The sequence below is a fragment of the Tyto alba genome, unplaced genomic scaffold, assembly GCF_018691265.1.
Source record: "Tyto alba isolate M040663 unplaced genomic scaffold, T.alba_DEE_v4.0 Super-Scaffold_28, whole genome shotgun sequence".
NCBI lineage: Eukaryota > Metazoa > Chordata > Aves > Strigiformes > Tytonidae > Tyto > Tyto alba.
Window position 1 is genome coordinate 11,244,310 of NW_024881302.1, and position 16,697 is coordinate 11,261,006.

The 16,697-nt window shown below is 35.4% G+C and overlaps 1 protein-coding gene across 2 annotated transcripts in view; it reads left to right on the top strand.

The window, feature by feature from the left end:
- The first annotated feature begins 204 nt into the window (after positions 1-204).
- SNX29 (sorting nexin 29) overlaps positions 205-16,697 on the top strand; it is a 130,489-nt gene continuing 113,996 nt past the window's right edge. For both annotated transcript variants that reach the window (XM_032983686.2, XM_042798743.1), the window contains exons 1-6: positions 205-273; positions 5,973-6,037; positions 6,893-6,945; positions 10,502-10,626; positions 15,282-15,462; positions 16,359-16,429. In XM_032983686.2, coding sequence (XP_032839577.1) covers positions 267-273; positions 5,973-6,037; positions 6,893-6,945; positions 10,502-10,626; positions 15,282-15,462; positions 16,359-16,429 — 502 coding nt within the window. In that variant the 5' untranslated portion in view covers positions 205-266. The remainder of the gene's footprint in view (positions 274-5,972; positions 6,038-6,892; positions 6,946-10,501; positions 10,627-15,281; positions 15,463-16,358; positions 16,430-16,697) is intronic.

The window sequence follows — 16,697 nt, forward strand, 5'->3', positions numbered from 1 at the left end:
GCGAGGAGGCAGCGCCTTATTCCCCAGGAGCGGCACGCGAAGCCTGAGGGAAGACGACGCCGCGACGAGCGGCCGCGGGCGCGTAGCAACTCGCTCCCTCCCTCCCTCGTTCTCGGCCCTGGCCCCCGGCGCGGAGCCGTGTTTACCTTCCGGGGCGGTGGGGCGGAGTTCCTGGGTGGAGTTTGTGAGCTGGCTGGCCCGGCGTTGGGCTGTGCGGGAGGAGGGACTGGGTCCGGCGGACGGAGGGTGGGAGTCCCGCGGGCACCATGAGTGGTGAGTGGAGGGCTGGAGGTGGGGTCCTCTCTGCTGCCAGGGTACGCTCGGTGGGTCCCCCGGGTCTCTGGGGTACTGTCGGGGCTGGCTCGAGCAGAGCTTGCCCGGGGGGTCCCCGCTGCTCCGCTGCCTGTTCGGTCAGGTGTGGCCCTGTCCCCCGCGGGCCGAGGCCCCTTTCTCCCCCTTTGCTGATTCCCGGTGAGGCTGTGGGTTGTGGCGTCGTGAGGCACACGAGGTTTTGGCCTTTCTGGTCCTGCAGTGCGGGGTAGGGCTCAGCCCTTACCCGTATCACCGCATCCTGCTCCTCATTTCGGCTCCCAAAGCTCCCCAGAAGTGGTGGTTTACCTCGTTTTAAATCCTAAAGCCTGCCCTTGTGCATGACACTGGCTGACTGCACAAGTGATGTTGGTCTTGAGGAGTTCCGTTGCCTCAACTGTGCAAAATCACAGGAAATATTCCTGAGAAAATAAATACTAAGAGGAAGTAATAATAAAAAATTCATGAACTTACTGACATGCAGTTGGTGGGAGAGGTGAGTAGCATGGCTAGTGGAAAAAGTGGACCCTGCTGGTATTTAGGTTGTATTGTTGCTGTTTCTCAATCTCTGTCCTGATGAGGGTGTGCTGGTTGTGGATGTGTTCATTTCTGGCCTCCGTGTTACAGTGAAGTGGTATGTGTGGGTGTGCTAGATCCTGAGGTTTTTGAGGTGTCAGTAAGGGGAAATAATTGAAAGGTTTGCATGAGAATTGGGACCCATAAACTTTAAGGACTGGAGGAAGCATGGCCACTTGAACAGGCCAGTATGGGGAGTTATTTAAGATGGAGGAAAAAATTTCAGTAGATTTTTCTTGTAAATATAAAGGAGTTAATATGTCTTAAAACTCGTTGGCAGTTGTTTGTTTGGGTTTTTTTTAGGAAGGGAGGTGCTTTAGTAAATGCTTTCATGTGTCTGTTTATATAACTTCAGTAATGGAAGTTGCAGACAACACTCTGTACCTGAGAATTAGATCACACATTTTTCTCCTACCCTGATTTAATACACGGTGAGATCTGTTGCCAAAGATAGAAAAAATATTTGAAGAGTTAACTGGAGTAATTAAATGCTACATCTTTTATGGACAGCAGTTATTTCTCAAAACGAAACCAGAAATGAAAACAGTTCAGTTGTATTTTTCTCTCTTTTGTTCTCATCTTTGTGATAAGAAGAAAACTGAAGTTTTTTATGGAAGAAGAGATGAGGGTTAAAAAAAAGATTATTGTGAAAAATGCAACTAACAGTCAAATCTTTAAAACCATGGAAAAAAAAATTTTCTCAAATGTTTCAGATCTTGAAATGATATATACTAATTCTGAAGTTTTTAAGAGTCAGCATTTTCATATGGAAAACCTCAGCCATTCAATGATGAATTCAGGCTGGGACTGGCCTTGGGCAGATCGGAGCCTAAATCTTCCTAGGACGCTCATCTTTGGGAGCTCTGAATTCTGTGACTCAAAAGGCAATGTAGAGCCTCTTGTGACATAAAGCCTCATCATGTAGCTATTTTTAATACCTTTTTTTTTTTTTTTTTTTTTTTTTTTTAACAAGAGATACAAGTTTATGAGGAGAGAAAACATTTAATTGCTTAAAATAGAATAATGCCTAAGGTGACAGTAAGGCTAGTAGTTCAGTTGCATGGCTAACCTACCCATGTATAGCCCGTGCCAAGACCTATATGACTTCAACAATTTCGATTAGACAGCAAGATAACAGCAAGAACACTACTTCTGCACTTTGTCAGACATTACTGTTGTACAATACTGTACAGTATTTTTCCAGAATAATGTAAGTAGAACAGATCAGGACAGAGAAATGTAGCATTATCGTGCTTGTTTCAGATAAAGGAGTTAGCTAATGTTAACATAATCAAAGTTAACCATCTTTTTTTCATGTTTGTGAAAGTACCATCTACACTTATTTCCCTGCCCAGTTTTAGCCCTTGAAAGTAAAAGGGTTGTTCCTAAAATATAGGCAGAAGAACCTATTTCCCCACTGGCTATAATTATTTTTATTATATATTTTTTTTAACTACAATATATTTCTAGTGGATGTGAAGGTAGCTTGCTGTTGATTTGAGCATTCCTTTAATATTACTAATGCTATTACTAATTACATACTCATATTTAATTGGACAGTGTTGCATAGGCTAAACTTTAAAGGGAAGTAATGCAAGGATACCGCATTTATGTACTTGTTAAGAATGAGGGGTGTTGTCACTTGTTAGTGACAGTTTCAAAAAAGATATAAAAATGCGACTCAGGATGAGGCAGTAGAATCATAACAATGTAGTACAAGGTAGTAGTTAAGTTAGGTCTGTGTTTGCTTTATTGTAAACTTGTGCCCTCAGAAGCTGTACTATAGCAAGCAAGAGGCTTTGCAGTCTGAAATTTTAGGTGCAAAATTTCAAGATATATGTAAGAGCAATCAGACTTTTTTTTTTTTTAGCCTATACACTACATGTGGTGCTGAAGAGAGCTGTACCTATAAAGAAGTGGATCAAAATCCTGTTTTCCTTTACTTGGATAGTGAGTTTTCTTCTGCTGTAGGTGTGTGTATTTCTGGCAGGGTATGGAGAGAAGTTTGTTTTAAAAATAGGAAAGCTGACTGCGAACAACAAAAAATGGCAAGGGTCACAGAGGCAGGTGCAGTACCTGGGCCTATTTTTAAGCCTTTTTGACTGAGTAGATGTCGATGAGAGGAGTCTCTTTAAGTTTCTTAGTTTCTGCAAGCTTGTACTTGTTTTCGCAATTATTTTTAGACTCATGTATGAACTTCCTTTTTTATTGCAATAGTCTAAATATAGCCTTTTTTCTGAGTAATGCTGTTTATGCATTCTATGTTTTAATCTAATGTTTTGTTCTATTGCATTCCATGTTTTGTACTTGTATGTGTTACTGCAGTTTTTACCATTTTTCTGACTATTCTGAATCAGTAGGAAGGGTATTTTGGTCAGTTTGTGATACACTGTTAGTCTTTAATCAACTAGAGATGATCATGATTAATTGGTGCTCTTGTCTGAAAATATGCTCTTTTTAAAAAAAAAGTTTAGAAAATGAAGACTGTAGAAGAGCAAAATCTTTAAAGAGACTTGGTAGAGATTTGTATTTACTTTCCATCTACATAAAAACATTGCTAAATACTACTACGTTTTCTAGGCATATTTTTCTATGAAAAATATGTCTTCTGCTGTAAAAACACCCAATTTAATCTTTCAATTTAAAAAATTGTTAGACTTTGTGAATATTCTTTTTCTTCTACCTGCAGAATTTCTATGTTAAGTACAGCAGTGGAAGAATTCTGAAGACACGCATTGAGCCGAAACCTTGGCCAGTCCTCAGTATAGACATTATGTGGCCTTATAGCCCTGTTAATGGTGAAGATGATCTGAATTTCTTGTGGAAATTATTGGTTGTAATCATGTGTAGTCATAATTGTTATTAGTACAAATGTGCAAGTAAAATAAAGACAGAATGTGCATTACAGTGCACTCACTGTGTAAATTTGAGGCTGTCTGGTATCACATGCTTTAGTCTTTTGGAACATCAATTAGCATAGTGATCATCTGCAGGTTTTCTGTATTTATGCATATTTTTTTCTATTGTTCACAGTCTGATATCTAGTTGCAAACTATTTCTGTGTTACCAAATAGATACAAAGATGCCAAAGAGGTGTGAATTTAAAAACTAATATGTATTGCACTTGGAAGACAAGAACCCACATACACAGTATTTTCATTTGATAGATGTTTTTCAGGTCATAAAACTATTAATTTCCATGCATTTGTTCTGAATTAGTTTCAAACTATTACTATAAAGGGAAATGTTGCATTATGCCTGTTCTTGCAGGTATGTGGATAGTGTAAGACTGTAGAAGTAATGAGTTTTGAAACAGTAGGGAAAATCTGCAGGTTTGTATATATTCATTGTTACTGTGCGTGGGGGGTTGTACTCAAAGTTGGAATGTAATTGTTTTCCTTATTTTATAGTTACGTGATTTATTACAAGGCATTTAGTTGCATAGGTATATGTGTCTCCAATTTTGGTCATGCATGCTAAGAACACTGAATATAGTTTAATAAAATGGTCATCTCTGAAGGAGCGCAGAAAGTGGAGTAGTAGGGTTTATGTGAATTTAACCTTCACAGTGGCATAAATGGGATAGTTGTTTGGAAGTTAAAACCTATTTAGTATGGGGTTTGTTTCTAGAGTCCTTTACTAGCATTGAACATTGTTTGCATCTTCATCTGAGTTTGCACACATCAGAGTATTTGTCTAACAGAACCAAAACTCATACATCACATGTCTGCACAGTTTGAGTCAGACTTAAAGTATAAATTTTGAAAATCCACTGTAATGAGCTAAATAAGCATTGTGAAGCTATGTTAGCTAGCAGCTACATTTGCATGTTTTTCCTATTGTTTTCTTTATTCTGGCACTGTATATTACAGATTTGCTGGGGGCTTTTTCTTCTCCTAATCCCATATTTAAGATGAAACAAAGGCAGAATAATTTCAGTTTCCTCCTGATGATTTAGGAGCAAAATACTTTGAATGTGATTATGAAGATAGGAAATTCTGTGATTGGGACTTTGCAGTGTTGGACAGCAAGAGGAAGAGATATCTTTGATGTCATCTCTATTTACTAGAGGGCTTATTGTATGGTGTTTGATTTTAAGCATCTGGAAGAACTAGCTCTTACAGAGTGTTGATTGGCTTTCAGTCCATGCATATATTAGTTGTATGTTCTTTGAGAGGAAAAGAAGAATAAAATTAGTTCAATTTCAGAGAGTTCACAGAGGTTTTTGAAGGATATTTTGAATTTAAGATCAGAATAAAGGAATTATAGAGGTGATGCCGGTTAATTAAACAGTACATTTTACACATATTTATGGGAGTTTATAAAGCATATACTGACAAGCAAAGTATGCTATTTTTTTGTTGAAATGATTGAGAAGTTAAAGATTGGCATAGTTGCTTGTATAGTAACAAACTAGATTTTATATGTGTTAATCAGGAAAAACTGTGCTGGCAATTACATTTTAAGGGATTTATTGTGGCAATTGCTCTCTGTTCACCTGACTTAAAACTCTTTCTGCAATTAGGTTGTTGAACAATAAGAAGATATTCCTGCTGTCTCTTTCTCATTTTCCATTATTTCTTGTGCTATGATGATATACTACCCAGGTAGTTGTCCCAGTACGAACATTTATGGGATTACAGTGTGAGCTCCATCATACACCTATACCAACTGACTGAAAAAAAATAAATTAAAAAATAATGAAAATCTTAAGCTAGGTCAGTTCCAGGCTTGCAATGTGGCCCCACAGGTGGTTGTGCTATGAGGTTAGGGGCAAGCTGTGCTGGTTTTGCACAATTATACTATATTTGCTATTGCTGCAATATACCTTATGTCATGAAACCAAAATCTTACTAAAACAAGGCTCTAGATGACATTTCAAACAGCATTCCTGCATATTAGAGAAAGGCTAGTTGAAACCTCAAAACACAGTCTTATACTGCATCATTTTACTTAAAGAAAATGCATTAATAAATTTAATGGAATAATTGGCAAGGGAAGAAAGTTTGCAGGGCCCTTGTGTTGGCCCAAATATATTTTTCTTAAAAACCTCTTCATTTTAAAATTATGATTTTGTTGAATTTCAGGTTCACAGAGCAATGACACTAAAAGACAGTTTCTCCTAGAAAGGCTACTGGATGCAGTTAAACAGGTGAGAAATCTAATACATATTTCTATAGTATACTGACTGTGAGTTGTCAGTACTAGCAGTATTTGACTTTTTTTCCCCTCTTTATTGGGCAATGAAGAAATCTTGTCTTTCACAGAGTACTACTGAGTGTTTGTGTCTGCTAGCAAATAAAAATTATGCAGTATTTGTTTAAAGGTCTTGACAGATTATATTTGTAGCGTATATATTATAAATATGTCTAATAATATAGAATATATATTATCTATATATATATGTAGTACTTATATGGCTGAACTAAATTGTAGTATACTGCAAAGGCTAAATTGGTTAACATTTTACAGTAGCAGCTTTTTTTTCTTTACACTACAATTTTACTGAATAGTTAAGATACAGGTAAAAATGGGATTTCTTTATGTATATACATATCTTCCATCAACATGAAGTTCAGCAAGTAGAATTTCATAGATTGGATTCAATTTAGGAAAGCTTGGGAGGCAAAAGAATGTCTTGGAAGCAAGCCAATGATGTGTTTTGTAAAGAACAAATCTTCTGTAATTGTAGCACTGAGCTGAATAAAAGTAGTGTTTGTTTTTGTGGGTGTACATTTAAAACTCAAAAGTAGGAATTTTTACTCAATTTTAAATTTAGTGAAGGACCTGCAGGTGTGGTTAGCAAGTACATGTTTGAACTGCAAGAATAGCCCATTAGTGAGTGGTACCTGATGCTGTAAAGCACTTTTTGGTTGCAGGCTGTATTTGCAGTGCTTTATTTTGTACTGCTTCCTTTTTTGTTATGACTTTGCTTCTTAGATGGAAATATTTCAGAATATTGTGTTTGTAAGCATAACAAAAATTTCTTAAAATCTGTTTATCACAGTGTCAAATACGGTTTGGGGGAAGAAAAGAAATTGCTTCAGACTCTGATAGCAGGTAAGATAGTCGAATAAACTTTTAACATGCTTACATTATGCATCATAATGACATAAAACATAGGGCACAAAATACTTTACATGCTCAAAAGCCCCCAGTTCCTTTTGTTTACACAAACACTGACATGGGACTCTGAATTTTTCATCTTGTTACAAATTAGACAATTTAACAGTGTTCTTCTGTATGAAGTTACAAATGTTTAAGTGACTGCAGAGTTTGTGACAAAACATTGAATTCTGAGGTCTGAGCATGAGATTAGGAGAATTTATCTTTCCTAAAACCTCTTGAAAATGAATGCATATTTATTACCAACACACCTGTGTTTTATGAAGCTTGACACCAAAGTGTCAAGTGAAGTGTGTTTAGCACATAGTCATTAAGAAAATGTTCATTCTTATTTTTTCTTATCCCTGACATGTTTTAGACTTGTTTTTTTTTTTGTTTTTTTTTTTTTTCTCTGTATGAGGAGTTGTTCCTTTTTATTAATGTAAGTAAAAGAAAAGGTAATTTAATTCCTATTAGTTGCATTTGTTGTCATATACGGCATATTGGTTTCTAAGGCTTTTAAGAAGGTTACTGGCAGACAGAAATTGCAGTGTTTTTTGCATCCTATCGAGTCTTTCTCAGAATCTGTACTACTGAAAAATCTCAGATAAATAAAACACCAGGATTAAATGCAGTTTTTTGGAGTCCTTTTTCTTACGTCCTTGAAGTTCAACTCTGCCTTTTGGGAAGAAGTTAATTATCTGTTGACCATTTATAAATGATGCATAAAATTCTCTCCAGAGTTCTCCCATTTCAGTCTTTAAGAACATGTCTAAGGGTGTGGTTTCATGACTTCTGGAAAACCAACGTAACATTTCATTGCTACTGAAGGGATGAGGAGTGTTCATGTTTCTCCTCAAGGTCCCTGACTTCAGTACTACTCTCTTGAAGCACCTTTTAAGAAATGCCTGGTGATCATCCAGTCCCCTCTGAATTAGTTTAATAAAATAAGAAATAATGCAAAAAGGATAACTGTCTGCCGTTTTAGCGAGTTAAATCAGTGAAACATCTGGTGAATGCTAGATTTGCTGCAAGGAGGGGGAGATCATGCAGCTAGGAGCCATGGGAAGTGCAGAAGAGGAGGAAGAAACATGAAGGGATGAGAGGGCAAACCCGTGTCCTTTCAGGACCAGCTTGTAATGTAGCTCCTGTGCATTACCTGTATGTGAAACTCCAGGCTAATGCTACCGCATGGCAGCTTTTGGCTACTACTGTTATCCTGTCCTGCCCTTGGCTGTTTTAGCTTACATTGTTTTGGGGAAACAGGCTTACAGAAATAGTGGTTCATTCAGCTAGCATGGGGGAGACAGCTTAGTGTGGGGTCTCTTCAGCACGGGGTTTGTTGGACAGAAGCTGGTGCGAGGGAGGAAGCAAGAAGTTGCAGGTGGGATAAAGGGATGGTGAGGCTGAAATATCTAGCAGTTGGACTGTCTGTGCAACTATAGCTGTTGGCACAGAAGCATCAACTGGAGATAATCATTTAATCTTTAGTGTATGTGAAACAACATATTGATTATGTTTGCCTTTGTAGTAGATTGTGTAATCTTGGCTAGAAGGAAGTACCTCCTACTTAGAGCAAATTCTCTGGATCTAAACATTGAGCTTTGTTACTCAGTTTGCTTGAACAACTTCTTTGTTGCAGTTGTTTAGTGATTTGAATTATGACCTTTAGTATTTGTCTTCTTGTAAACAGGGAGGGTTAGGATTCCAAAGGTATAATGCTGGCCAAATTTTACTTAAAATTTTTCCTTAGAATTCAGTAGACGTGCTGAATAATTATATGAACGATTATAAGGAATGATTACAGCTAGGCAGTTTAAGGATTAAAAAGTAAGTAGAAATCACATTAATGGATTCTTTTTTCCTAAAATCCATGGTGTTCAAGGTTGTTACTGTGCTAAATATTGTGAGATAATTTTAAAAATGGGGATAGTCTGAGAATTTAGATCAAAATCCAAGATTCTCCTAGTTTTGTTCTCCTAGTGTTTTTTTTTTTTTTATCTTTGAGATTATAATTTTTGAGAGTTCTATTATGTATTTGCTTATTTAACATACCCTTGTAATGCTTTCTAGTAAATACACTATGTACATAGAGCATTGTAGAATACCTAATGTTTAAAAAATTTTGTTTTCCTGGTGGCAAAATTTTCCTGTAAAATGTTGCACAGTTTTCTTGTTTTGATTCTCAGTGCAGATGAATTTTTAATAATACAAGTTCTTTCAAAGAACTAGTTTCTGTTCTACTTTTTCTGAATTGAAAAATCATGTAGTTTTTTTTGTTGTTGTTTTCTTGGGAGGGGTCATGTATCTGCTGGAATTTCCGTCTCTAAAAGGAACAGTCTTTTTGACAAAAATTCATCACATCTGCTCCGCAGTGATATTGAGTATTGCTTGGGTTCTGTTCTGCTTTATTAGTATAGTTACCTGACAAAGTGAAGTTTTCCTAATGTAGATGTATTGGAAAGCATTATGTGTTAAAAGCTCTTCTGTCCAGGGCAATTATGGTAAATATACCTCTTTTGCTGACTGTGGTTATCCTGAGATCTTGTGCTTTTTTATGTGACCCTGAGTATAACTCTGTACTTCTGGAATGCTGGTGCAGACCCCTGAGCCACTTTGTCAACTGTTTTTATATATTTGCTTGAAGTATCTGTCATTCCTTTTAATAATCAGCTTTGGCAGCCAGGTGACAGCTTTCTCAAAGCTTAAGTTTTAAGTATTATTTAATAGCAAAAATAAAACCTAGAGAAAGTAAGATTTAAAACAGATTGCATTTTTATCTGTTACACTTTAAGCCTTACTATTCCTTGTAGGTTAGAATAAATTCCTTTCTTTGCCAGGCTGAATTTTAAAACTTTGCTGGTTTTACAGTGTTTCTACCTGTGTGAAAACTGATTTATTAACTGTTACCTTCAAAAAAAATCAGGAAATTTATAAATAGTATTTTTGAGAACAATGTCAAACCCTGAAAATTCACCATCTTCAGAAAAATCTTTCTTATTTTCCTATGACTAGGATTTCTGAAGGACATTAAAATGTATGTTTAATTGTTTTCCTAGGCTTAAATTATAGTGTACTAATGCAAATTAACAAAATTGTCTATTAGTTGTATAGGAATTTATAGCATATTGTTAGAAAATCATTCATTACATGTGTAGTACAAAGTATATTTATGAAAATGTAATTGTGTTACGTGAAAGGTAGGTAATCTGAAGCTGAAATAACATGACTAACAACCACCACAGCAGGTGAAGATGATTTGTCAAATTGATTGCCAGTTCTTCTGAGTGTAATTTGTGCCCCAGTTTTGAATAGTCATCATGAGACTGTGGGTATAAGTAGATTATATTGTTGGCAAATAATGAGATTAGTGCATACAAGGGGTCTTTGACTACATATAAAATAATGGTTCACAATTACATTCTCTATTCAGAGATTTGGAATAAACCTGATGTATAGGAACATAGTTGATTGTCCTTTTCACATGATTTCTTTAAAAATTCTGTTGCAGAGTCACTTGTTTGTGTGCTCAGTTTGAAGCTGTGTTACAGCATGGTCTGAGGAGGAGCCGAGGATTAGCATTAACAGCAGCAGCGATCAAACAGGCAGCAGGTTTCTCCAGTAAAACTGAAACAGGTAGGTTGTTAATTCTAACTATTCTATTTTAAACAGCAAGCGATATAATTTCTGATGGAAGCTTTAAGCATTGCACCAAACTGCAGACTGTTGGCATCATGCTTAATACTTGGACTCTCATTAAACAGTGCAAATGGTTATTGGTTTCTTAATATAGTTTAACTTTCATACTAAGTTTCTGTAGAAATTTTGGTATTTTGAAATCTGCACTTCCTACAGTTCCACCATGAATGGTATCATTGACACATTTGTTTTGAATTCTGGTAGGGATAAACATTGTGAAATTGTGCAGTTAAGTTTTTACTACAACATTTTCATTCTTAGCCTTGTCTTACTCTGTTCTTTGCTGTATTCTATAGCATCAGATATGTTTAACTTCTAGGTATTGATGTAATTTTAAAAATGGAGCATACATTACTTGCATTGGTTGGGTTGTTTTTAGTACTTTCTCCACATTTAAAGGTAAGATTCCTTTCTTTTTATTGTCTTCTCTTCACCTTAAAGTTTCCCTTGTTTTTTTAGTCAAAAGTATATGAAGGCATTCATCAGTTTTGTTGTGTAGTTTGACATACAGTATCTTCTTTTCTCAAACAGAATTATTACTTTCTCCACATTAAAAGAAGTTTTTTGTGTTTTGGTTTTTGAAATTGTCAGGTGTAACATATAACACATAGTGGGGTTTTGGTGTGGTAGTTTGTTTTTTTTTTTTTTTTTTCTTAAATATGTTCAGTGGTACTAGAATTGGTAATACATTTTGATCTCCAGCCATAACTTTCAGTTACCAGACAACTGCAAATAATGTAGATCACATTAACACAAAATGTGTAGTTTGATATAATGGTGTTTTCAATTGCTGTAACAATGGACTTGTTTCCTGTGGATGATAGGGTGAAATATTGGGTCTTGTGTGCTGACATTCCTGCTAATGGGTTAGAGCCTCCAGACTTTGCTTTTTAGTGGAGCTAAAATAGCTGTGCTTTTACGGAAGTTAGTGAGTTTCCTATGTTCACCACTTTTACTTAGTAATGTGCAAGACTCAACACTTTGTGGGCTTTAAATGAACAAATAAGAAAAATTCAGCTGTTTACAGAGTCTTTACAGATTTTTCTGCTCTTTTATATACTTTTTTTCCTCCCACGTGTGTGTTTATAATTGGGGATTTGATAATCAATGGTCTCTTTCAGCGTCTGGGTAGTTTCCATTTCTTTAACGAGTAGTGATTCCGTTATCTGCTTTTTATCCCTCCAGCTTGCAATTGAGAGTCCTATGCTTCAGTGCAGAGAAGGTTCTCCCCGTTACACCCTCTCTGATTTATGCAAATAGCATGTCTGAATTTGAAGACATTATGTATAATTCTCTAGTTCTTACGATTTCTCTCTTGTCTGCTAGTACCATCAAAGGTGTATGAAAGTTTTGGTCCCGTCTTTTAGTGGCCAGATGTACAAAGGTATATTTTTGGTACTTGAGAACTTAGTAACAATTCCGTTATATGTTAGTGCATATGTGTGTATGATTTGGGGGCTTGTCAGTGAGATAATGTGGAGAAAGAGGAGAAGAAGTTGGGAAAGTTATATGTGGTTGGGGAATTGGAGAAGGAAGAATTTTTACTCCTTAAGAAGGTTAAGCAATATATGGAAGTTAAAGAGCAAAAACATAGTGACAAGAGAAGATTTTTTTTTTTTTTTTTTTGTTTTGTTTTGGAAATCATTTGGTTCCTCTGCATTTATCTTTGCGAATTGCTGTGTTGGGGTGCTTTTTTTCTGAAAGCAGTTGCAAAGCACATCTGTATTTTTATTACTTTCAGGCAAATGTGTCTGGCATGATTTAAATTCCACTCTGTCTAACATAATCACCAGTGTCATCTTTTTCTTTAACATAGTGGAAAACTCCTGTTTAGGCTATACATTCAGGCTTTGACAACTGAAAAATAAATCTGTTCAGCAGTGGTTTTTATTTGAAATTTACAGATACTTCATGACCAACTGTACTTTCAAATGGCTGTAAGCAATGTAGCATCATTTTGCATTTAAGAGCTTCAGTGTTTTACTTTGTTTTTCTTAAATGAAAATGAACATTTTAAAACTCCAGTAGTAGTTCTTTGGAACTGTGACTTAAAAATCCTATTTAAAATATTTTAACTTTTTAAATTCAAGTAAACAAATTCTTAAGATCAGTGTGATTTGGTGTCAATGGTATGGTAATTACAGGCATATGCAGTTGAGCAATCTAAGCAAAACCAGCAAACAATAAAACTGTATTCTGTCTTTAGATTGTAACAATATGAGGGTCTCTTTATTTAACTACAATTAAGATCATGTGAGAATACTGTAGCTATGTATATATATACAGTATGAAAAATCATATCGACAGTTAGGACTTGGATTTTCATTTAATGCTATTCTCAAAGAAGAGAATGAAGTAATTTGAAAATGCCCCTTACATTACTGTTTTTATAAAGCATGTCATGGAGGGACTTAGAGTTGGAATGCTCTTTATTTCCACTGGATAGATTTTGATTGACAACTGATGATAACCCAAATTTTGAAACTTTTAAAAATCCTTGATATCTGTAAATAGTCAGAATGCCAAGAAGCACTGAGTTTTACTCTCAGCACAAGGGGAAATCTGCTTATTTTCTCTATTCCTGTAATATTTTCACTTCCTACTTTAGTATGGTTTTGAGCTTTAGCAAGACAAAAATGGATTTTATTGGTCATAAGAAACAATGAAGTCATTAAATCACTGTCATCTTGATACAAATCTGGCATTTTAAGAAATGCTTTTTTCTACTTACACATGCGTTTTATTTTTGAAATGCAAATCAAGTAAGTTGAAGCCAAAGGAGTGGGACATATGATATTTGAATGCTCTTATATGTTCAGTGCGTCTCCTTATTGTTTGCATGTTAATGTGCCTGTGAAGTCCTAGTTTACCAAATTATGCCTTTAGTTTTGCATCCTACATTGTAAATTCAGTGGTTTTATGTGTTTTGCATATTTGTGTAATTTAGAAGAGCTCTGGGTTATTCTTGCATAGAAGACAAAAGCTGTCAGATCTATTTGGCAGAACTTTTAATTAATGAATCTAACCTGCTTGTTATGTTTCGGTTTCTAAAATTGTGTTATAAACTTTGCTAATCTAATACTGTATTTGGCTTTCAGCAGAGATTAATAAAAAACCTCATACCCTCAAATGAGCATATTTCACCAAAGGAAGTCATAAGCTGTAGTGAAAACCTATTCAGAATCAGACTGCATGCTCTTTATTTAGCAGAGAGAAAGAGAAGCATTATGGATGGAATTTACTTAAAATTCTTACTACATTAAAAAAGATTTAGAAAAGTGATAAGCAGGAGTGGCAGGCTCAATCTGATTTCTCTCTCATGTGAATTTTTTTCTGTGTCTTTGAGGAAATTTTTTACCCATCTTTAAGCATCTGCTTACATTGAGATGGTGATCAAAAATGAACAATATATTTGAGGTGGTAGTGCACCATTCACTTGTACAGTAGAATTATTTTCCCTTTTTTGTTAACTTAAAAAAAATGTTGAGCAAAGACATTCATTAAACTGTCAGGAGGAGTACCTGCATGTCTCGCTTGAAATTGATGTGTTTTTAATTTTTTTGTAATGCCTGAGTTTCTCAGATTTTTTTTTTTCTTTAAAAAATATCCTATTTTCCTTAAATTCAGTCTCTTAACATGTTGCTAACTGTATAGGGTAACAGGTTTCAAACTGTTGTAGTTATTAAAGCAATTCTATTTATAACAAAACCACATGAACGTTAATGTTATATTTTAAGATACTTTCAAGCAGTATGTATTTGATGCAATATTAATGACTAATGATTGCCAAACTATACCATACAGTAATGATTCAAGTCTTACAGATGAAATACTGATGTTTGGTTGTTCTTTTCAACCTGAGAAAATGGTAAGAGGTGAATTTTAAAAGATATGTCCTTAAAATATGTTCTTACTCAGTTAAGAAGCAGGAATATGTAAAATACTAGGTGTTTTATTGTACGTTTACCATTGCTGATGTAGATTTTTGTTGCCTCCAATTGAGAAATTTGAGGTAACTGTAAAAAACCTTTTTATCAATATTTGGGGACAGGGAAAGGAAAGTATTTTAGTTGAAAGGGGCTTTGTTGTCTTTTAAATATAACACTTGTTTTTTCAAGTAACATGAATTTGTCTTGCATGTCTGCAAATTCTGGAGCTACCCATTCATTTGGACCTAGTTTCTAACATTTCACAATCAGCAGTAAGACAGAATTTTAAAGAATTTTTTTCCTTTGCGTAATATATTCACAGCTGAATACGTGAACCTGTTCTGTGGATGAAATACTAGCTTAATTGTGCTTTAAAGTGTGAATTCTATTTAAAAATATAAGATAGAATCCTTTAATATGTGTGTTTGGCTTTTTCAATGAAGTGAAAAATTGTAAGTGCTTAAATAGTCCAACTTCTGTAGAATTAATAACCTATTTAACTGGGGAGTCATACGAAGATGGTAAATGATTGACCTTTGTTCAAAGTTATGTACCATTACCTGCTTGTTTTATGAAGTTGCATGTAAATGCATTCAGATAGTAGCTTACCATTTTTTTGGTGTTTTTTTTTTTTGTTTTTTTTTTTTTTTTTCTTTATTCCAGAGCCAGTGTTTTGGTACTATGTGAAAGAAGTTTTGAATAAACATGAACTGCAGCGCTTTTATTCTCTGAAGACCATTACTACAGATATTGGTAGAGGCCGGGCTTGGTTGCGCTGTGCATTAAATGAACATTCTCTGGAAAGATATGTTCATATGCTGCTTGCAGATAAGAATCGACTCAGGTACTGTATTTGATGTCTTTGTAATGCAGGAAGTGTACTGACAAACGAAGAACTGAGACTAAAAAAAACAACCAACAAACCAAAAAACATAGCTGTAATAATATATTACATTAATTGCTGTGCTAGTGAAGCCACTTAACCTCTTAATTTTATTTCGTTAATTTTTTAAATTTTGGCAGCCATTAAGGTTTGTGCCTATATCAACATGTGACCTGAAAGTGGCTTCATTCTAGCATGTGAGAATATATGCTGCTTATCCTCATCTTCATTTCTATTCTCTTTCCTAACTCCCTTCCCTATTCTTGCAACAGTTTCCTCACTGAGACCTCAAGAGCATGCTTTGAGGTGCCACTTGCATTCCATTAAAGTAGTACACAATTGCAGCCTTGGTCTTATCAGTTCATCAGTGGTAATTACCCATTGCCTTTTGGAGATGCTCATCCTGTAATTGAATTGCTCCAGCAGCCAAGAAGTAGGTAGCTAGTACTGCAGATCACTTGGAAGTGGTTTTATACCAGTTTGTGAATTTTCTTGTTACAGAGTCTGGTGGATTTAGCAGAAAGGCATTCTTTTTATTTGCATCAATTAATGGATATACTAGAAAAGATTATTGCTAGAACTGAGCTTGTTAGTACCTCCTTTTTGTATTTAGTGTGTTCCAGTCCTCTGTAGCTTTCTTGCAAGATAGATTTTTATACGAAGTCAAATAAAGATAAATGAAACAACAAAGGAAAAAAAAAATCTGAAAATCCTTGAATTGCTTTGTCATTAATTACTCTCATGCACATATTTTTCAGAGTTTTCATATCTTTTAGAAATGGCATATATGTTAACACCGGACTGCATGTTCTTTTTTTTGTTTTCCTTCCCCCCCCACCCCCCCTTTCATATTACAGTGTCTTCTATGAAGACGGGTCTTTTATGATGGATGAAGAACGTTCTAGTATGATCCCTACGATGGCCGCTGGTAAGACTTTCACTTAAATGCTACTGTTGAAAAACTGTTTAATTTTGGGATGTTATATCCGTTTCTGGTTGTGAGGAGCTTCTCTAACAGTCTTTGCTTGTGTGGAGAATGTGTGTCAGATACACATTCAGGGTGAATAGTCCAGGTATGCCAATTTATGCGATGAATTGGTGAACTGTTAAAAAGCATCCTACAGTTCCACACCTTCCTACAGTTCAAAAGTCTTTCACATAAATTTTCTAACTCTTCTCTCAGTTAAGACTAACTT